General features: G+C 35.0%; 3 protein-coding genes across 3 annotated transcripts; all 3 read left to right on the plus strand.

Annotated features, from left to right (window-relative positions):
* The first annotated feature begins 596 nt into the window (after window positions 1–596).
* LOC130645669 (tyrosine-protein phosphatase corkscrew-like) lies at window positions 597–9,936 on the plus strand. The gene is made up of 18 exons (XM_057451727.1): window positions 597–659; window positions 1,465–1,587; window positions 4,128–4,325; window positions 4,671–4,956; window positions 5,167–5,271; window positions 5,373–5,472; window positions 5,751–5,830; window positions 6,437–6,608; window positions 6,699–6,799; window positions 6,959–7,116; window positions 7,200–7,267; window positions 7,390–7,466; window positions 7,560–7,634; window positions 7,728–7,816; window positions 7,894–7,963; window positions 8,347–8,375; window positions 8,481–8,569; window positions 8,692–9,936. The coding sequence occupies exons 1-17, from the start codon at window positions 649–651 to the stop codon at window positions 8,545–8,547; spliced, it is 1,809 nt and encodes a 602-aa protein (XP_057307710.1). The 5' UTR covers window positions 597–648; the 3' UTR covers window positions 8,548–8,569; window positions 8,692–9,936.
* Window positions 9,802–12,567, plus strand: LOC130645670 (protein CMSS1-like). The gene is made up of 8 exons (XM_057451728.1): window positions 9,802–9,936; window positions 10,034–10,173; window positions 10,248–10,353; window positions 10,442–10,510; window positions 11,010–11,121; window positions 11,663–11,726; window positions 11,794–11,881; window positions 12,376–12,567. Exons 1-8 carry the CDS (start codon window positions 9,837–9,839, stop codon window positions 12,546–12,548), a joined length of 852 nt encoding a protein of 283 aa, XP_057307711.1. The 5' UTR covers window positions 9,802–9,836; the 3' UTR covers window positions 12,549–12,567.
* Window positions 12,568–13,623: 1,056 nt separating this feature from the next.
* LOC130646083 (uncharacterized) lies at window positions 13,624–14,586 on the plus strand. The gene has a single exon (XM_057452221.1). It carries the CDS (start codon window positions 13,624–13,626, stop codon window positions 14,584–14,586), a length of 963 nt encoding a protein of 320 aa, XP_057308204.1.
* Window positions 14,587–22,095: the final 7,509 nt, after the last annotated feature.

The raw sequence follows: 22,095 nt of genomic DNA on the forward strand, positions 1-22,095 counted from the left end.
ACATTCCCATGTATCTTTTTATTCATTAAAAACGTTGGGATATTTTGTGAAAACTTGATGGACTTAATTAACAAAGAGGATAAGAATGTGTGTAGGAGAGCACATTCCCTAACATGTATAGTTTTCATTAAAAGGCTTATATGTGTTTATTAATAAGGAAACAATAGATTAAAATGTCGTAGATTTTTAAAATGGCATAGATTTTTAAAATGGCAAATTTTCTTGTTTGTGAACAACCCTAATGTTGCTGTGCTACCTATTTAAATAATTATATAAACAAGTTTTGGAACTAGTGAAATAGTGATAGATCCGAGACTTAAGACTGGGAATATCAAAAACACTCACTTCATCAGTCAGAGCACGATCTTGATTATGTTCATGGCATCACAACCTTGGTCACTATTTTCTGGACTGGATTTTTTATAATCTATTAGTAGTAGCAGTAACATTTCCTGCTTTATAGATTGTACTATTTTGCAATATAAAATGAATTCATTTATGATAGAATTAGAGTACCATGAATGTCATAACAGTGTTCAAATGTGATCTGACTAAGTTCGTTTTTTTATTATGCAGTCAGAAATTAAATTTATAGCACGCAATTATTATTTGTTTTTAGATTTTAAACAAATTTAGAAAGGGGTTAAGATGTCTAGCAGGTAAGTTTTAAAAATGTTTCAATTATGTATAAAGTAAAGATAGCTCACATGGCGCCAATATTTTCTTCTAATTTTTTAGAGATTTATAATACAAATATCTCATTTGTGACTCAATTTAATGATTGTCAGCCAAACCTTATTTTTAAAAGCACAAGTTCTTTAATCTTGAACTTAGGGCTTACTTGTGAAGTAACAACGCTGCAGCTAGATAAAGCTGTTAAACTACTACAGTAAATCAACTACAATAAATCAACTATTACATTAATATCTATTATGAGAGATTGTAGGCTGTAAATTGTAGGCCCAACTTTTCTTTTGTTGTACTGAGACAGTTGAGTTCAAAACCAGTATGCATCCAATATCCATGCTTTCCTTTTTCTTAACTTTGTTCACTGCTAAATATTTTTCAAAACAAGCTCGTTTTTGTTATCACCACAACAAAACAAACTTACTTTGTGTATTATATTGTGTTTGTTTGGGCTATTAAGTTCGCATTCAGGATACATGCCTGACATTACTAATAAATATAAATATTTAGAAACAGGCAGTTCGCTACCCATTTCAAATTTTATTTTTGATCTCCTTTAGCCCTTATATCTATATAATATAAACATGCAGTGAGTCAGTGTGTTTGTAAAGGGCAATTTTGAAATGTGTTTATTTTTTTTTAAAGTCACCAAAGAACTTATGCCTCAGATGGTAAATCTTCAGACATGGCACAACATTAATAACATTAATTTTTGATCCCTTTTAGCCCTTGTATTATATATAATTTTGTTACTATACCATTCACAATTGTTTTTAGATGGTTTCATTCTAACATTAATGGCAAAGAGTCAGAAGAGATTTTGTTAGAATCAGGTGTAGATGGGAGTTTTCTAGTGAGACCTAGTACCAGTAAAGTTGGAGATTTTACCATTTCCGTAAGGTATAAAATAAAATGCGTGAATTATATTACGGTTTAATTTTAAAGGGATCCCAAGGTACTTTTACAAGTTGGACTTACCTGAAAGATTTTCATAAGGAATTCCCAATGACATATTCACTTTTTGTTAAAAGTTCATGTAACCCCAGATATCGTTTTTTAAATATTTGTTTTTCTTGCCGCCTAGATGGCCGCTTCGATCTTCTTGTTCGTTCAAAATTTCGGACTAGTTCTAGTCCTTTTTAGTGGCCTGTGACCTTATTACGTAGTATTTCATTAGCGCTCACAAATTAATGTCTTTCACTCACTATTATTAATGACTTTTATAGCCAAAAACAATTATTATACTGTCACAACAAAGTTAAAAAAAATTTAACGCACTTTCCACATCAATCTCTGTACAAATGATTTGTGGTTGTTTTTTTAAAATAATTCAACATGATATTCTAGCCGTCTAAGCAATAAAACAAAAAAATAATATATTAGCAGCAGGTGTGTGCATGATTTCTTATATTTCAAATTTAAAAGAATTTATTTCAATAAACAGGTTGTAAAAATTTCTGATCTATAACCTATCAACCTAGGCGGGGTATGATGCTCAAGTTGGTATTGCCAACCTTGTTCTCAAAAATCCTTGGGGACGAGGTTGCCTTAGTTGCCTCAGTAGATGGATATATTTTTTATCAAAAAATATTAAAAAATCAATAGAAAAGAAATACTACTTTAATTTATCCCACAATACAGAGAAAGGCAGAATTTACTGTCTATTTAAAGTTCGTTTTTATGATATTCTTCCAATATGTAGCGCAAACATCAACGAAGTCTATTAAACTAAACTCATCATTTTTCCCTTTTGTGATAGCACGCTAAAATAAGCAGGGTTACAAAATTAGGAGAGACATCAAAGCGCACAAGCAGAAAAGAGAGACAGGTATCCTGTCTAACATCAACGCTGCTCTACACCTCAATGATTAGACCTTTTAAAAGCACACATCATGCATTAATGTCCAACAAAATCCTCATAATTCACCATTTTTAGCGTCAACAAATAACTACTGTGGCTATATTTGCACTTATTAGAATACTATGACAGCTTCTAAATTTTCAAACTTAACAAAACACAAAAAAATGTTTGAGCTATTAAATATTATTTTTACCGGAGAAAAGCAAAAAAAAAAAAAATAATAATAGTTTATTGCGTAAATATTAAAGTTCAGCGCAGAAAAAAACGACATTTTATTAAATATATTTTAGCGTAGTCTGCAATCATTTAATCAAACTACATTGGTGACAAACTGTTTTTAATGATGTAGTTGAAACGCAAAACTAACTGTGTTTTTGCTAAGAATTTGTTTTTTTGCATTGCTGCAGGAGGCAACTAAACTATGCTGTGGAAAAACAAATACTTTTTTCTGTTGTTATATCTTCGGCCATTTTTTACACGTCTGATCGCACAAGGCCTAGGGACTTTTATGTGCGATCTTACCACGTCAAATAATTGCCGACGCGAAGGTACGTTTTGAAAATATGTCAGTTATTGTCTCGGGAAATTCGAGTGCCGTCTTAAATTACAAAGGTTGCAACCGCCTTTAATCCTATTTGTGCTGGAGGTGAAAGGGTGATGCAGCCCCCTCTCCCTTCCCCTTTAACTTTTTCTATAACTTTTTATAGGCTTAGGGTCACACCTTGATATTTTGTTACTTATATTTGCCTTCCAAAATATATCCTTTTGAAAATAAAATAAAAATAAATAAAAACCAAACACAAATGTGTGACATGTTGAATGATCAGCAACTTTCACAACCTGATAATAAAAGTCCTTTGAAATAAAAATCATGCACAACTTGCGTCTCAAATAAAAAGTCCTCCAAATCCATCCGTCCAAATAAAAATCATGCACATTTTATTTTTCGTTTGGTTGCTCAGCCATGTGAGAACATAATTATTTCTATTTTTTTAAAAAAAATAATCGTTCGTAAAGAACTTTAATGCAGAATTATTATATTTTTTTTAAAAAACAATAATTGTTCTTAGAGAGCTTCCGTTTCACTTTGCTGCGCGAAGGTTGACTGGAGCTAGAATGAAATTTTTTAACGAAGCAGAGGGTCGAAGATAATCAACATGACGGTCGAGCGACAAGAAAAAAAATATTTAAAAAGATATATCTGCAGTTACATGAAGTTTTAACAAAAAGTAAATATATCATTTAGCATTTCTCATGCAAATCTTTCAGATGAGTCCAGCTTGTAAAAGTACCTTGGGATCCCTTTAAAGTGAACAAGCTATATTTGGTAGTTACCTATGTCAAATTAAATTGTCTATCAACTTTTCATAGTTACACAAATACAAAATGATATCAGTTTTTAAAAATTATCTTCTAAAGGTTTACATGAGATTGACATATTGAATCGATCTTGTCTATAATGTATAAATTTATTGTGATGCAATGTGTAAAAATAAATTACAACCATAGAGGTGAAATACAGCTAAATGTTTCTTTTCAACAAGCTTTAATGTAATGATGAATTCCATTTTAAATTTAGATACAATGGCGAAGTAACTCATATTAAAATACAAAATGATGGGGATTGTTATTGCTTGGCAGGTAGTCCTGATCCATTTGCTACACTCCATGGTTTGGTTCAGTATTACATGGATACACCAAAATCTATTAAGGAAAGATCTGGTGGCTTTATTGAACTTTTGTATCCAGTTCGTTCAAATGACCCTACAACCGAAAGGTATGAGTCCTATAAAAGCTTTAATGAATACATGATACATTAAAACAGGACCTAAGATTCTACTATATACTGTACAGTCTAAAGACTGGATTAAGAGCATGTTCCATTAAGGCCCCTCCCCAAAATAAGCAACCTCTCCCCAAAATAAAGCAACCCCCTCAAATAAAAAAATATTTAATAAGCGTCTTCTGTGGATAAGCGCTTCCCATGAAAATTATAAGGCGACCCCTTAAATAAGCTCCCCCCCCCCCATGAACAAGGCCCCCCTGGACAAGGGCCCCCATCCCCGTTTCTTGAAATATTAAATAAGTGCTTAAGCGATTAATGACAAAATTTTTTGTTTAGGTGGTACCATGGTCCCATTAGCTCAAAAGAAGCTGAAAGAATGTTATTGGCAAAAGGTCGCCAAGGTAGTTACCTTGTTCGAGAGAGCCAAAGTCAGCCCGGACAGTATGCGTTAGCTGTACGATGCAATAATGGTATTCAACAGATTATAATACGACACCGAGAAACAAAATATGATATAGGGTCTGGACCTACTTTTTTAAGTTTAAGGGAACTTGTTGAATACTATGTGCAGAATCCAAAGTTGCATGATATAAAAGATCAATCTCCTATAAAACTGAGAGAGGTATTGGAATTTTTTGATATACAGTTTGTGTACATCATCCGTAATCTTAAAGTGGAGTATAACTTTTGCAACTTTGGCACCTTATATAAATTCAAATAAATCTAATTTGTTATACTTGTCGCATCTTTTTCATGTTCTTTTTTTGCATTGGAAGTTCTCCTTTCATATTAGCTTTAATTCTCAAAAAGAACATTTTTATTCTTTTTTAAGCCATTCCAAAGCACAAGTTTTATTGCATCATCTGTTGAAGAACGTATGGAAGTCCTGATGAAAGAAAATCCAAAAGGTGCTACTGGTTTTCGCGAAGAGTTTGAGGTTATTTCTACTTATTATTGTGCTTCCTCATAAAATCTAGAACTTTTAATTACCTTCGATTCACAGGTAAAAAATGAGCTTGATTTTTTTTTTCTTCATAGCAACTTCAAAGATTTGATCACAACGATGGTGTATATACTTGCAGTGATGGTCAAACAGAGGAAAATAAGTGGAAAAATAGATATAAAAATATTTTGCCATGTATGAATCCTTATGCTCTTGATAATATTAGGGCTTGTATATGTTGCTCTTTAATCTGTCAGCGTATTGCATTTTGTAACTGCAGATAGCCATTGAAACAAACTAAAAGGCTATCATCAGTATGAAAGAAAACAACAACAATTTTTCTATTGATCCCAAAAAATCAAGAAAAAATCCAAGCACTTAAATATAGACATTTTGTTGATGCAACTCTTTAATATCTATTTTTCTGTTTCAAGTATTTACTTGTTCGAGCAGTTTATTATATTGTTATTTAGATGATCACTCCCGAGTCAGGTTAAAAGGTGGCAATCCGAAAGATATTGGAAGAGATTATATAAATGCAAATTATATTGATGCAAGTGTTTTTTATGATTTAATATTTTCATCAGTCTTTGTTTCTACTGTTAGATTACACAAAAAAGCCATCTGGTTTGATTGCACTGCCTGCAACGATTGAATATGTGAAGATGTAGCTAAACAAATCTTTGGTGGAGTTTTTCCCCTTATCATGTAACTTGCGTGGAACAAAAACATTTTGTCCATTTTTTTTAAAAAAACAGTTTTTTTTGGTAATTCTGCATTCTGCAATGCATCAAGTTTGTTCTACTTTTTTTATATCGTGTACATTAAACATCAAAATAGTCTTTTAGTAAAAAAAAAGACAATTGTAAAGCTAAAACTATACAGACCGCAAGTTCATACCCACATTATGTCAGCATTGTTTTTCACGAGTTTTTAACTGATCTAACTGGAGGCCACATCAAATTTACCACAGATGTGAAATGTTTCTTTTCAACCAAAAAATTGGACATATTAATTTGAGAAACAACAGTAAATCTGTTTTATTTTTCCTTCTGAAATTTTTTACCAGGATATCTCAATTATATCCTCCCTTCATATTTATCTGTTATTCTGTTTGCATCTGCCATTGTCTTGATTTTTCAACGTTTTAAATTATTAGGTTGAGTTACAAAGTTGGAAAGTAAAGTATATTGCTTCCCAGGGTTGTCTACCGTCTACAATAGGCGATTTTTGGAAAATGATATACCAGCATAACTCTTCCATCATTGTCATGTTAACGAACGAAGTAGAGGCTGGCAAAAGTAAATGTGCAAAATATTGGCCAAATTTAGGTATTGTATTTGTCTTGCATTCTATGTAGCTAAAGAAGTTGTTACATCGATCAGTGTTGACAAATTTTTATACCATGTTGTCTTTTGTAGGCCAATCAGTAGAATATGATAAGATAGTTGTTGATAATATGTTGGAACATAAAACCAAAACATTCACAATGCGCGAGCTAAGGATATATCACTCTGATAAGGTTTGTTATTTTTTTGTATGTGTTTTGGTGTTATTTTGTCTTTACCTTTTTTTTAATTTATGGCTTGTTTTGAAGATCATTTTGCAACTTTTATTTGAACTTATTATTTTTTGTGTAGTCTGCTGTATTTCTCATTTTTAAGTCCGATATATTGTGCAGGCTAAAAAAGCTCCACTGATGGTTTACCAGTATCACTTTACTGATTGGCCGGATCACGGTGCACCTGATGACCCTGGCGCTATTCTTGGTTTATTAAATGAGATTCACACAAAGCATGACTCGTGCGGACGAAATGCACCTATTGTTGTACATTGCAGGTAAGACATTTACAGTGCGTTGATGTGTGCCTGTGCGTGTGCGTGTGTGGTAATGGAGTGTGTTATGGTTTGGTTTTGTTTAGTGCTGGTATCGGTCGAACAGGTACTGTGATGGTAATTGACGTATTGATGCATCTCCTTGACGAAAAAGGTAATTCATGTAATGCTTTATATAACTTGAACTTATGACTGTTTGTTTTCCAATATTAAGCACTTTGTTTCTGTTTTCCTGTTTTTCACAAAATTTCATTATAATATGAGTGATGTCTTTAGGATTAAACACGGAGATTGACATCAAGAAAACAGCTCAACTTTTGCGTACACAAAGATCTGGAATGGTGCAGACCGAGGTGCTTAAGAAACTTTGTTAATGTTCACTTTTCATTTTCTATTTATTTGCATTAAGAAACGTTTTTAAGCTTTGGAAATCATGCTATTTTCAGATGCAGTACCGTTTTGTTTATCAAGCAATCAAACATTTTATTGATACAGAAGGGAAACGAATCGCGGCAAAAAAGGTGATTTTCCCTTAATTTGTTATGCAAACTTTATAAAGTAGATAATGTCAAATGTTATAGCCGGGTCGCATTGTAATAATAAATTTATTTCAGGACATGACTACCTCTGGCCGACCGTCTTATGGAAATATCGATTTCTCCAAGCCTCGAACTCCTCTATCTGAAGACGCGCAGTCTCCAACGTAAATATGTTTCCCCGGCAATAATACTTTATTCGATAATATAAAGAATTTCCAACTACCTTAATTTTTGTATTTAGAAATCCTCGCACATTGCTACCAGGAAAACCCGTACCACGCCCTCCTTCATCATCTGTAAGAGAACCCAAGGTGAATAATGTTTTTGTTGCATTTTTTTTTGCCCGTGACCTATAACCACTAATGCATTTAAATATTCGTACAGCAGTCTCACCCCCCAAAAATATTTTCGCTCTTTTACTCCTTCCAATAAATAGATCAACTAAATATCCGATTATTTAGTACCGAAGCGAATACAGATAACTCAGGAAAATACTTACTGAGAAATTTTCTACTATTGGTATGAAAGTTTTCTAGTTTAAAGTGGGACCTTAATGTGTAGTTACGGGGACTGGAAAAAAAGGGGCTGAAAAATGCAGAAACATGAAGGACACGCTCATACGTGCATACTGATGTTTTTTATGGTAAATCATGCCTACTGAAACCTAACGTTTCTTTAATTCTCGCTGTTTTAGACTTCTCCACAAAGATCAAATGCACTGAGGTGAGTGTTGGAAAATGTTTTGTCATCTCTTTATTTTAATGACGTATAAATGTCTTGCACATGCTCTTTCTTCTCTTTTATTGTACTTTTGGAATTCTTTTCCAGGAGGCAAACTGAACCATCAATATCAGAAGCTCATAAAAAGCCGAAACCTTTACCTCCTCTAAGTTGAACAAGTTGTAAATGAATAAAAGGTAAGAAAGAGAGAAGTCTCAACAATGTGTGCTTCTCTGAAAAGCCAGTTAAAGACACTTTCAACAGGTTAGTCTCGTTTATGCAAGACGTGTTAAGCATGCCTTTGTTTTGATTTATCTAGCTTGCTGGTTGAGCTTGGTAATTAAATTGTCGATTCAACTGCTTCCTCTACCATATTGGATGGCCTACCGTATTGTATGCGATATATTTTCTACAGAAATTTGTTTATAATTATTCAGCTAATTTAACCTGAGAATGTTTATTTAGAATTTTGATGCAAAATGTTTTTTTTGGTGTTTTTTATATCCTAGCTATTTTCAGCTTCTTTTACAATATTTTATAAGGTTGTAATATGTTGAAATTTTATATGATTTTATATTCACGAGTAGATTTATTGTTGACATGAAGAAGTAAGTTTTTGTCTAATCATATCTCGTAGCTAGACGTTTTTCTCTAGATCTGTATACAGCATTTTATTGTTGTTCAATTCATCAACCTTACCATCAAATAATGATGCATAAAATTTCGTGTAGTTTAAATAAGATTTTGTCTTTTATGATCTTTTTTTTAAATGTTTGAATCCCTTCGATTTTGTAGTACTTTTTATTATTCCTGCTTTTTCAAAGTATTCGAACTTGTTAATATTTTGCGTAATGTATGTTTAAAACAAGAATACAAAATTTATTGCTACGTAAGATTCTGTTGTTTTTTTTTCCATTCTCATCTCGAATTATAATCACAGTAGTATATGCTTGATGAGGAGTCTGCGGAATGACGAGCTCTAGACTCTGATTGGCTGTTAAGTTTTCCCTTGCTATTATCAGTAACATGTGAAACTGTCCAAAATTTGGAACAGAAGATTTTAAGCACCGGAATATTTATTTCAATGCCAGTACACTGTTGCCGTTGTACCGTTTGTTGTCTTTTTTAGGGAAAGTAAAGTAAGGATAGTCAATAAAAATATTGTCAAAATTGTTGGATGTCAGCTTTGTTTCAAAGTGTTTTTATGTTTTATCTGAAGTACTTTGCTCTACAATTTTTTTGTAACTTGTATCAAATAAGCGTAAAATTTATATAAGAATTTTTATGAGTAGTGCTCTAATGTAATCTTCAGTCTAAGTATTTTACTCAAAACTTGTATATTTTACGTAACATATTTAGACTTAAATAACTTTAGAAATATCTGTTCAAGTCAGGAAATTGAAATCTAAAACACGTTCAACCAAAACTGATTTTGTGTTAAGCTCTAAATACAGAAAAAGCAATATGGCGGACGATTTGGATGACAATTTTTGGGTCAAAGAAGACATCAGCGATGAGAAGATTGAAACCAAAGACGAGAATGAAAATACTCATTCTGAGAGTGGTAAGTTTTTTTTTGACATTTTGCTAATCTAGAAAAAACTGAATTTGTTTATGACAAGTTCAGTTTTTTCTTATTCTCTTTTTTTATATTTCGAAAGACAAGAAAAGTAATAAACGAAAAGTAAAGAAAAGAAAACTGAAAGATCTAACGAATGAAAATAAGCACGAATCACCTGCGGTGGAGAGCAAGAAAAAAAAGAAGAAGAAGAAAAAGAAAAATTCTTGCGCAGTGGAGGAGGTGGATTTCTCACATTTTTTTCTTGTTAAGATGTTTGATAACAAAAAATGTTATATTTTCTTATCATATTTTAGATCGAAAATTTACCACCTACTGTCACCCTGCTGTGGGATTTTTTTGAATCAGAACTGAACAAAAGCTTGACAACATTCGAAATAGAAGATCTAAAACCCAGCAACGGTAATTGTATTTCTTAATTATGTGTTCATTAATAAGTAGTAGCGCATGCGCTTTACCACAATTTGACACAGTTGTATTTAAATTTCAGATGATTGGTTTTTGGACGACAGCACCTCAGAACGAGACACAAAAGAAATGTCTGCTTATCTATCAAATGGTACGTTTTAAGAGTTCTTGTGTCATCCTTGCGTTCGGTTTGAAAACTCTTTAAGCTTGTATATTGTGTAAAGTACGAATTTTTTCCCGAATTTTTTTTTTTTGCTTTCAAAGTTCTATAATAAGACAAGTTTTCAAGAATTTATTTTTATGAATTTGATGTTCGCGGTAAACTTCATTGAATTTATTTTTGCAAATGGGAGAACGATTACTGCAATGCAGGTTTCGTTGATTTTATTATCTGTGCTGATATCACCCCTAAAAATTTAAAAGAAATGAACGAAAAATAAATGGAAAGAAGTTTTTTTGCGAATACAATTCAGTAATATTTTGATGAATTGATTTTTGCTAATCATTGATTCGCAGAATTTTTTTTTTTTTTGCGTTCAAGGACAAACTCGCAAAAAATTGTGAAAAAGTGATGTCATAAAATATCGATAACTTTTCGATATGATGTTGTTCAATTATTTTTGTAATGAAACTTGATGTATTATTTTTAGTTATATCAGATTGGACAGACAAATGTGTGAAATTAACAGAAGATGATTTGCATAGTTCACCAATACTTTTAATAGTTACGCTTTCAGCTATCAGAGCAGTGGATGTGTTAAGGTACGTCTGGTTATGTGATTGTTTGCTTGTGTGACTGTCCCAATATGGGGAATAAACTATTTAGACAACGCAATCAGTGCCCCCTTGCTACCTTAAGGGAATTAATTTTCACGAGTTTTTGTCAATTTCGCGAAAATTAGTTCCTCAAAAAATTAAAAAGTTGCTTTTTGCGAATTTCATAAAAATTAATTCCCGCAAAATTAGTTTTTTTAGAAAATAAAATTTACAATTTTTTCTTCTGATTTACCTAGAACTACATTAATACATCTTTTTTTAACTTCAGCAGTTTTTATAAAATGTCTCCTATATAACGTATATAGGAGACGTTGAAGACACCTCTGAAAATAATTAAGAAATGTCATCAGATTCTTTGTCGCGAAATTTAGTTCTCGCGAAATAATAGGACTTGTTAGCTTCACGAAAATTAGTGCTTGCGAAAATTCACATTCAGTTTCATTAAATATCTCTAAGATTAATCTCCGGTAATGTAGAATACTTACACGCAAAAAAATCTACCATATTGCATTAAATTGTTGTTTAGAGCTACTTCAACTTTTCGCGGCGAAAAATGTAAAACGATGAAATTATTCGCCAAACATATGAAGGTATGAGTAAGAGTGATACTGTTGTTGTAGAATATTAAAAGTGGTTAACCATTTTATTTTTCTTCAGGTTAATGAGCAGTTGGAACGATTAAAAACTAATGTTGTTCACCTTGGTGTTGGAACACCTAACAGAATATCCAAACTCATAGAAGAGGGTAAGTTTTGTCAGTTACTGCATATCTTTTTTCTTTCGCATCTTCTCAATCACAAGTAAAAATTAAGTTTCGCGCGATGCTTTGGTAAACTCCTATTATTACATTTTCAACTATTTGAGAGGGCGTTTTTTAGAAATTAACTTTTTTTATTGTGAATATTTAGTAGGGCAAATAAAAAATTATTATCGAACAGTCTGTCTAGAAATAGCCCAATGTCGCTATTTTGCTGTTGGCTAAATTTAAAGTAAAAAAAACTTATTTTAGGATAGGCTTTCATAGAAGACAATGAGAAGGGGCGTTAATGAGGGGCGTTTACTCTACATTACTCGAAATTTGGATTAAATTATTAAATGATTTTACCGTACACTCTCGCGAATTTCATCTTGTTTTATCAACCGAGAAAAATTCCGCAAAATTTTTAACATAAAGTAACTAATTAAAAACGGCAAAAATAATTTTTACTGATGTGATTATGTGTTTGATTTGATGTTTAGGTGGCATCAATACAAAACGTTTGAAATACGTCATCATAGACTGGTCGTGGAAAGACTTAAAACAACGTCGCATCACTTCAATGCCAGGTGTTAAAGACGAGTTACTTTCGCTCTTTAAAACTTATTTTTTACCGAGATGCAAGAAAAACAAATTATGGGTCGGGTTGTTTTAACAAAAAATGAAATTTTAAACTATATCTTTTTTGTCTTCGTAAATTATCCGCGTCAATTCGCCCAACTTTTCATCTGCGCGAAATCGACCAACTTTTCGTCAGCGCGAATATGCCCAACTTTTCATTCCCATAGCGCTCTGACTTGCAACTAGGTATAATTTCGTCACTTTTATCCATTGCTAAAATTTTCTTTTTACTAAAAAAAAGAAAACATAATATAAAACTAATTTTAGGTGAGTTTTCTTATACATAATTCGCCAGACAAAATTTTCTTCATCCCCAGAAAACTTGTCTTATCCGACAGTACTCCCATCGCAAAATGTTTTAACGTATCTTCTCGCTTTTCATAAATACAAGTATAAATTTTTTTGATTTACCAAACCAAAGTTATTTTTCAACAAATTTTTTTGGAATCTTCAAACTGTAAGACTCTCTCCAAGCACCTGTTAAACGACTGTGCTATCAATATAGAAAGTTATTTTTATAGCAACTCCAGTACCAGCTCACAACTCCAGTACCAGGTCACAACTCCAGTAACAGGTCACAAACATACAAGATTTACCGGACAGAGTTTTCTATCATATGCGTGTGTTTGCAATTACAGAAAATTACAATAAAAAAGTTAGGATTCTTTTCTTCTTAAGTTAAGATTATTTTTTCTAATCAAAGCCTAAGAAACTATTTATCAAATCATAAGTTTTGTGGGATTTCTGTGTTAATAAAATTGGTAAACAATGGAACATTGTGAAGATCTGTTGTGTATATATAATATATAGAAATTTTTTAATATTTTGTTCCGTTGTTTTAATTTTAAAATCAATTTTTATTTATAAATATTAGGGTCAGGCAAAAAGGGGAGTGATGAGAAGATAAAAGCTGGGATAAGTTTTTAAATAATATATAATAGCACGCAATTTTTTGTTAACTATAGTTACAATATCATAATCGCAAACAGGAAAGAAGGGCAATAATCAATTTTTTAGGAACTCCCATAAAATCTTTCTTGTTTCATGTCGATCCAGTTCTATGTCGGTGTTATTTAGTGAAGACACTCAAGTTATTTTGAAACAACAGAATGAATACAACAAACGTAACAGCTACTAATTACGTCATTTATCCTATCAAATCATGGTGGACATATTTGATGACAACTATGTCTTACTTGGTCGTGATTCTAAATTCTCTCACTATGCATATTATTGCAAGAAGAGGTTTTACACAACACAGAACATGCAAAATGTGTTTTTGTTTTCTAATCATCTCCCATCTTGTTGTGGGCGTGTCAGGATCGATCGCTTTTACTGGAGAATTGTTCACTAACAGTAACGCGCATAACCGCGTCAACTTGTATGAAGACATCGTCGTGTCGCTCTATCATGCGTCATATACTGCTACCTTTTCAGGGATTGTATTAGTCACACTGGACAGGCTAATAGCTATCAAAGTTCCATTCTTTTATGCAACGTTGACAAGAAAATTTGTTTTGGTTTGCATCGCTGGTGGCTTGTTACTACCCCTAGCAGTATTTTTATTGTTGATAACAACACCTGATGCAACTGCCTACATCATATTTATGGGTGCCATCTTTCTTTCCTCGTTAGTATTAGGAATTTCAAACATGATGGTTTATATGGAACTCAAGAGTCATTTAAAAGCAATTTTAAAAACTATGGTTTCGAACTCAGATAAAGAACGAAGAAACAATGAGAAAACCATGTACTCCAGACAACTACAAGCAGCTCGCGTTAGTTTGTTTATTGTTATTTCTTTTATTTTGTTTTGGTTGCCAACTGGAATCGGTGCTGCTGGTCGATTTCTACAAGGAAAACACTCAACATTTTCCCAAAATTCTTTAGTATATCGACTCGCTTTAGGCGCATTTACATATGGGAACTCTCTATCAGATCCGATCATGTACGTATTAATGAACAAGGAGATGAAGAAAGAATTATTTTACATGTTACGTAAGGTTAGGAAAGGTACAGTGCAACGGGAAGACGTTACTATGACTACCATGGAACACTTTACGTCCAATTAGGAAAATGTAGTGTTAAATTCATAAAAGCGTTACAATTCAAACTCTGTCACAAAGACTTTGTTTGCAACACAACTATACGATTTCCCAACACCAGACGTACTTGATGTGACTGATTTAAACACAATAGAACGCCGATCCCTTTTTGCATCAATGTTTTTATTCATTGAAAAATTGCCTACTTTTTTGTAGAAAGAATGAGTTACTTAAATTAAAAGGGTTCTTTGAACGCACCAGTCGTTTAATTCAATGTTAATATATATTTTTTCATTTTTAAACCGATCCCTAGGCTTTTGTCTCGCCATCCCAAAAGTTAAATATACCTTATTCGTACTTTTTTATTTTCTCGCTGTAACTTTTACGAGCTAGCGCGCGAATTTTAGTACAGAAATTAAGTGCAAAATCTTTGATGCGGAATTACCCGCAAAGGTGTTTTGAGCTCATCTATTTTTTGTCTAAAACTACTACCGTAAGTGGATAAAACTTCGCAAGGACTAATTTTCGCGAGGTCAAAAAAAGTACATTTTTTTCACGAATCCGTCGTTTCCAAATATTTCGCGTGGACAAATTTTCGCAAATCGACCGTTTTCTATTTTTTTTGCAAGGATTTTGATCGAGTGTGGGGTAAAGAAACTATGTATTTGGTGTAGTAGTTACAAAGATCATATGTCATCACAGATCCGCTTCACTATCAACAAAAAGACGAGACAAAAAAATAAATTGCGTGCGAAGTGATGGTCACCATTCCAGCTAATAGAATTAAAGCTCATTTGCTGCTGCAACGCTATGAAGAAATGGTATAAGAACTCTATTGTGAACAGAAAGATGAAGTTATAATGGGTATTTTTACTGAGGAGAATGCTAATGCCAACGTTCAGTTTGATGTACAGCCGAAAGCAAAAAAGAAGACAGATCCTGTTCAAAACCCACGCAAAATGCAAAGACATTCAATCTTTCTTTCAGAGACTGTAAATATTGATGTATGTATACTGTAAGCACGAGGCAAAAACAAAAATGTTTTTCTCAAAATTTTCGCGGGGATTTATTTTCGCGAATGAATATCAATTGCCAATATCAATTGATTATCGAAATTCCTTAGACAAAGAGAGACTAATTAATGAGATAATTAAAACATACGAGAGTCATCCGAGTATTGTCAAAATTAAAGCCTGCAACGAAAATATAAATTTTTTTAACTTTGAGGAGGTAGATGACAACACAATCAAAAAACTTTTTACTAATTTAAACATAAATTCCTCTCCAGGTAGAGACAAAATATCCCCAAAGCTTGTGAAGTTAGCTAGTGAATATCTGATTGGCCCATTGAAAAATGCTATAAACAACAGCATAAAATTGAATATTTTTCGCGATGGAGCCAAACGTGCAACGGTAGCACCTCTTGACAAAGGAGGCAAAGACAAACATAGCATTAGAAATTTTAGACCTGTCAGTGTGTTGAATGTATTTTCAAAATTCTATGAAAACATAATGAAGGATCAAATCATGTCTTTCATAGAATCGAAACTTTCAATATTTTTGTCAGCCTATCGGAAAAACTATAACACACAGCATGTCTTAATTCGTTTACTAAAAAAATGGAAAAAAAAACTTGATATGAATTACGTGGTTGGTGCAGTCTTAATGGATCTATCAAAAGCTTTCGATTGCGTGCCACATGATTTACTAATCGCTAAACTTGAGGCATATGGATTTGAAATTAATGCCCTGAAATTTGTCCTGTCATACCTAACAAATAGAGAACAATCTACTCGTATAAACGGACACTACAGTCTTTTCCAAATGATTCTTTCAGGTGTGCCGCAAGGATCAATCTTAGGCCCGATAATTTTTAATATTTTTCTTAACGATATTTTTCTTTTTATAACCAGAAGTGACCTACACAACTATGCTGATGATAATACATTGTCAAGCTTTTCCAATTCAATTCCAAACCTCATTAAAAATTTAGAAGGTGAGTCTGAGCAGGCATTAGCATGGCTACATGAAAATAAAATGATTGCTAACCCTGACAAATTTCAATGCATTATCATCAGCAAAGATAGGATAGAAAACACAAGTAGTAAACTGATAAGAATCGGAGATAAAAACATATATTCGCAAGACACAGTCAAACTGTTAGGAGTTAAAATTGACAATAACCTTAGATTTGATCAGCACTTAAATGAGGTTTGCAAGAAAGCATCTGCGCAACTAAATGCTTTGTATAGATTTAAAAACATACTTCCTTTTAAAGCTAAGAGTGTCTTAGCAGAAAGTTTTGTGTATTCAAACTTTAACTAGAGATAGGAAAAGGCGGATGTTAGGACAGACCCCGTTGGCACTTTACCATTCCACGTCAAATTATAGGCCATCCACGTCAAATCAACGATAGAAGAGTCTATAAAATCCGTTAGCACCTACGAATGTCCGGATCCGCCCCAACCCCCCAACCCCCGCCGTGTCCCCCGGGCCCCCTTCCCTCCCCATGGGTCCCTACCCACCCTCATCTGTCGTGCCTTATAATTTATAGTGTTATGTGTGTCTATAATGGCCTCTGGCTATCGGAAAGCATACCATATGCTAAATGCCGCGGTAAAAGATAAAATCAGAGCAATCTTCTCATCCTCGTGTGTACTACTCCCAGTAGCACCAACATCGCCGCCACCGGTAGCTCCGGTAATGTGTTTATCCGCGGTATCCACGGTATCAACATGTTTCACGATAGTGTGTTTATCAGGATGATCAGGATGGATATCGGTATGGACCGGCGTCACGGATTTATGTGATTCGTTAACCTTTCGATTAATCCCAATGGTAAGATCCTCGCCGGATATCAAAATCTTGTTGTTGTAACCCACCACACCCGTCTTAATTCTGAGATTCATGTCACTAGGTATCATATAAATACCTTGCCCAACGGAATAATCAACCTTACTTGAAGCGTAGTTTAGAGTATCCTGATAACGCTTAATGTCCTCCTGAATATCGACCCTACGGTTAACAATATCCTCAAGGTTATTCATAAAAACTCTTTGGGCGGTCAGAGCACTTGAATCATTACCAAGGATGGAGGAGCGTGCCGAGGCCTGAGAACTAAGAACAAGATAGGCATAGGCCCTAACACTGCTTGAGATCTTCACAAGGCCCGTTTTTGTAAATCCATCGGATTTTTCCACAATCCACCGCGTCATGGAGTCGTTTGTGAAATAACTTAACCCCGGAGTTGGATATTCTTTACGTCTTTTTTGATATGAGCTGAAAAAGTTCTGACCCCTGTATTTCATGGGGTTGGGATCAACCCCATAATCGCTGCAGATTTTTAGAAACTCCTCATTTGAATAGGGATTGTCGTATCGATTGAAGCTATCCTCAAAGGGCAGAGGTATCTGCAAGCGCTTAATGATTCGCCTAATGTGATAATACACATGGAAGCGATATATCGACCTGACCATGGATCTACCATCCTTCAGGTGTTCGGAGCTGACTCCGCAGGCACTTGAAGCGCACCAGGTGGCGAAATTGAGCTGGGTTTGCCACAGTCTAAAAGGTTGCTCATTCCACACGTTCATGCGTTGCGCGTTTTCACCAAGTTCATAATTGGTAAAAATGTTAGGAAAGGAAGCGGGGAAGGATCCGCTTTCGGACACAATAATGGCCTGTTTGTACAGATCCCTGGCGCCCAATATTTGAAGATACGTCCCTCCATTTGGCTTATATGTCGCGTTCGGGTTATATTTGAAAATGTCATCCATTCTTTGATTTAAATATATTCACAATCTCTAATATAATAATGTATATTACAATAAAAGACGTAAATAGCGAGAAGAAAATCTATCTGCATCGTCCGATCGACAACTCGCATGGCACGAAGGAGGTTGCGATCGTGGAGGCGTTTTCGGACAATATCATTTATCAAGTAATAGCTCCAATAAGTGTACTCTTAGCCAATGCAATCGGTACACTGCATTTACCCAAGGGTAAGTACTACACCGGGAGGGAGTTGGATTCACTCGTAGGGGGTGATGTGAAATCAACACCACTGGTCAGAAACCCTGATTTGAAGAAATATAATAATATAGAGGGCGTAACGGAACTACATTTTCACCTTGATGAATTGGATAATTCATCAAATCTTGAAGATGGTGAATACAGCAGCACGCTGATGACACACCATATATCTGAGCATGGTAATGGTTTTACGCATGTTGAACCTAAAAACCCGCAATATAAGAAACTAAAGAACGGTTTGCTTCAATTACTCACCATAGGAGTCACGGGTCAAGATGGTAAGGTATTGGGAGTAAAAGGTACGCCGCTGTTTGGTGGTCCGCCGAAAACAGTTACACTGCACATAAGGGACGCGGCGAATACATATAGCCGACATTAACCGAATTAAAGTAAAATAAAATAAAAGTAATATGGAATAGCATGGAATACGGGAAAAAGTTAAACCCAGAGCGTTCACTTAGGATCGCACATGGCGTAAAAGGAACGCATCAAAAAGTAATTGTCACTCACAACCCAAGTGAGATTGATCAGAACCAGTTACTCCTGATTAGGTTCCCTAATTTAGGTAACGATGATGTCATTGTTCCTGGTACTTCGAAAATAAGTTTCGACGTTGAACTCGAGTCAAAAGTCGACACGAAGAGAACATTGGTCTCTAACATAGGGAGGGCAATTGTTAAAAAGCTAGCTATCAAGTTCGAGGGTACCGAGATTCTGAGCATTGATGACTTTGATCTTTTCGGGTGCTACAGAGATTTATGGCTAACCAAGTCCGAAAAAAGAAATGCAATAAGACAAGGTATCATCTTTGATGAAGGGTGTACAGAAAACTGTATGAAACTGAGAGTTGGAGCCGCGGATAAAGACGCATCAGAGGTAGCGGACAAAGCTATTTATGATGCATACAAAAACAAGTTCACCATACCACTAGATATTGAAATGTTAGATAGCACGATCCCATATTATCAGGCTGGATTAGGTAATAGGCTGTGTTATGAGATAACATTCAACAATTATGACAGGGTAGTATTATCAACACCAACCAAACCTTCCGGTGCCGCATCGGCACCCGCGCCGGATGCTAAATACAAAATCTCCAACATATCTCTCGAATATGAGATTGTGACACAACCCACACTAGCCAGATTCATCTCAAATGAATACCAAAACATGGCCGTGCTCTATGACAGATTCTTGAGACATAGACAAATTAGGGTGGATAAGTCAGACACAACTTGGAATTGGTCATTCAATACACCATGCAAGTCTCTGAAGGGTATATTGGTTCTGTTTGAGGAAGAGAAAGCTTACAAACGAGATACAGGTAGGTTCTACAATCCTAAGATCAAAAAGGTATCCGCCATAGTTGAGGGTAAGCCCAACCAACTTTTCGCTCAGGGGATGCAGCCGTTTGAGCATTATGGTGAAATATGCAAGTATTTCTCAGAGGGCAAGCAAAAGGACAGCAACGCCGGTGAAATACAGAAACATCTGCAACTACATGATGTGAAGGTCGCGGACTACCTAACCACGAAATATGCTCTATGGCTGGATTTCAGAACCATAGATGAAAACTCACTGCACGGGACCGGCCGACGGATTGAAAATGCGAGCGAGGGCATCACACTGCAAGTTGAAAAGACGGCCGAAACCGCGGGATCCTTAAACGCCTACATATATCTAATCATGGATGCTCAATTAAATATTCAAAACGGTGAAATTATGGATGTACTATATTAAGATGGACTACATGAAAGATCCTCACACGGCACTATTCGTCGGTCCAACGGGCTGCGGAAAATCCAAACGCGTAGTAACACTGCTGGAGAGTGAATACTTTGATCACTTCGATTTCATTGTGATTATATGTCCAACATTAAGATGGAACAAGACATATATGGGGAGTAACTGGTTCTGGAGGGATAGATATATGATTCTAATTGAGCCCAGAGGTATGTTATATGAATGGATTCAAAAGATGACGGATTTCTGTGCCGGGTACAAAACATTATTCCTGATCGACGACATCATCGCGGATGAGAAACTGGACAAAAAGAGGCAACCGCTTCTGGAGCTGGCCATCAGCGGTCGGCATCGAAACCACACCATGTGGCTACTCACACAATCATACACCGCGATACCGAAGAACTTACGAAGGCAGGCAAAAATGTTATATGTGTGGTATCCGAAGGACAGACATGATCTCGCAACCATCCACGAAGAGAATGATGTCATTGAATCATCGGAGATCCAGAAGGTTAAGGAAAGGCTAAAAGATGGAAAATATACACATTTAGTCATGAGGATGGAACATCCAAGAACTCACGTGATTTGCTAGAATGGACATTTTTTTGTTACAAGAGTCTTGTAACAAATCTATAGGAAAACTACAGCATAGTACTGTAGTACTGTAGTACCATGATAGAATATATAAATTTCATATTACTGGTGATAGCTGTAGTGCTATTGCTGGTATTGGTTAGTTTTTGCCTTTTTTGTATTAAAAAATACCTATCGCTATTGAAAATGGCTGAAACGGCAATTGACAACCTAATTTTTATCGATGAACGGGATGAACAGGATGATGGGAAGAGACAGAAATTGCTCGAGTGCGTGCTGACCGGAAATAGCAAGCTGTATCTGGGGAAGATGTATACGGAGGTGGGGATCCGGAAGCTCGGGAATGGTGAGGTGGATAAACTTTTCGCCATATACGAGGCTAAACTGTCCGGTCAAATGGTAAAGTCTCTTGGAGAGTCAATAATCCACATGTACTCTCTGGGTGCCTGTGCGGCTCTGGGCATAAAAAATCAAAAGGCTCTGAGTGATGACCTGGAGAATGACCCATTCCTAAACTCCGCCCTTCAAAGGTTCACGTGCGATTTGTATTATAAGTTCGGATCACTACTATCACCAATCAGTGTGGGTCTAATTACAGGTAGGCATTATATCGCTGGAAGAAATTTAAACGCAAATAATAATAATAATATAGATATAGATAATAAAGATGTCAGAGGAACAGACTCCTATTCAGGTGACAACGAAGAACCCTAAAAAGGTTGAGGCTGGTAAGAGGGTGGCCGAATTCAACCGCAAACAGAGGGAAGACTATAAAAGACTGCTCATGGCGCAGGCAGAGACGCAGGCGAAGACGGAATCGACACCAACGCGGTCGACACCTCAGACACTGTTGGAGGATCCTAAGGATATTGTAATTGAGGATTCCGTGACAGATGTTCCCAAGGGTGGGGTTAACAACTACGCAATAATGGGCGGCGGTGTGATTGTGATGCTAATAATTGGAGCGTTGGTGGTGATGAGGAACAACACCTCACAGAGTAAGGTGAAGGATCCCCCACCGAGAGCTCCATCGGACACTAGAAAAACCAGGAGTAAACTTGAAATGGAATAAAGGGATAATATCGCGATATTATAATCTCGAAGTATATAAACATGGATAAGAAAAGTATAGTCAACGATATTTATAAGGCATCGGTCGTATGC

Source organism: Hydractinia symbiolongicarpus, chromosome 5 (genome assembly GCF_029227915.1).
Source record: "Hydractinia symbiolongicarpus strain clone_291-10 chromosome 5, HSymV2.1, whole genome shotgun sequence".
NCBI lineage: Eukaryota > Metazoa > Cnidaria > Hydrozoa > Anthoathecata > Hydractiniidae > Hydractinia > Hydractinia symbiolongicarpus.

What these genes read in the sequence shown, in the direction of transcription:
- LOC130646083 (XM_057452221.1), top strand. Translation starts at nt 13,624, where the DNA reads ATGAATACAACAAACGTAACAGCTACTAATTACGTCATTTATCCTATC.
- LOC130645669 (XM_057451727.1), top strand. An exon ending in AATGACCCTACAACCGAAAG is followed by an intron (nt 4,326 to 4,670) that starts GTATGAGTCCTA and finishes TTTTTTGTTTAG; the next exon opens with GTGGTACCATGGTCCCATTA. An exon ending in GTTTTCGCGAAGAGTTTGAG is followed by an intron (nt 5,272 to 5,372) that starts GTTATTTCTACT and finishes TTTTCTTCATAG; the next exon opens with CAACTTCAAAGATTTGATCA.
- LOC130645670 (XM_057451728.1), top strand. Translation starts at nt 9,837, where the DNA reads ATGGCGGACGATTTGGATGACAATTTTTGGGTCAAAGAAGACATCAGC. An exon ending in ATTCTTGCGCAGTGGAGGAG is followed by an intron (nt 10,174 to 10,247) that starts GTGGATTTCTCA and finishes ATCATATTTTAG; the next exon opens with ATCGAAAATTTACCACCTAC. An exon ending in TATTCGCCAAACATATGAAG is followed by an intron (nt 11,727 to 11,793) that starts GTATGAGTAAGA and finishes ATTTTTCTTCAG; the next exon opens with GTTAATGAGCAGTTGGAACG.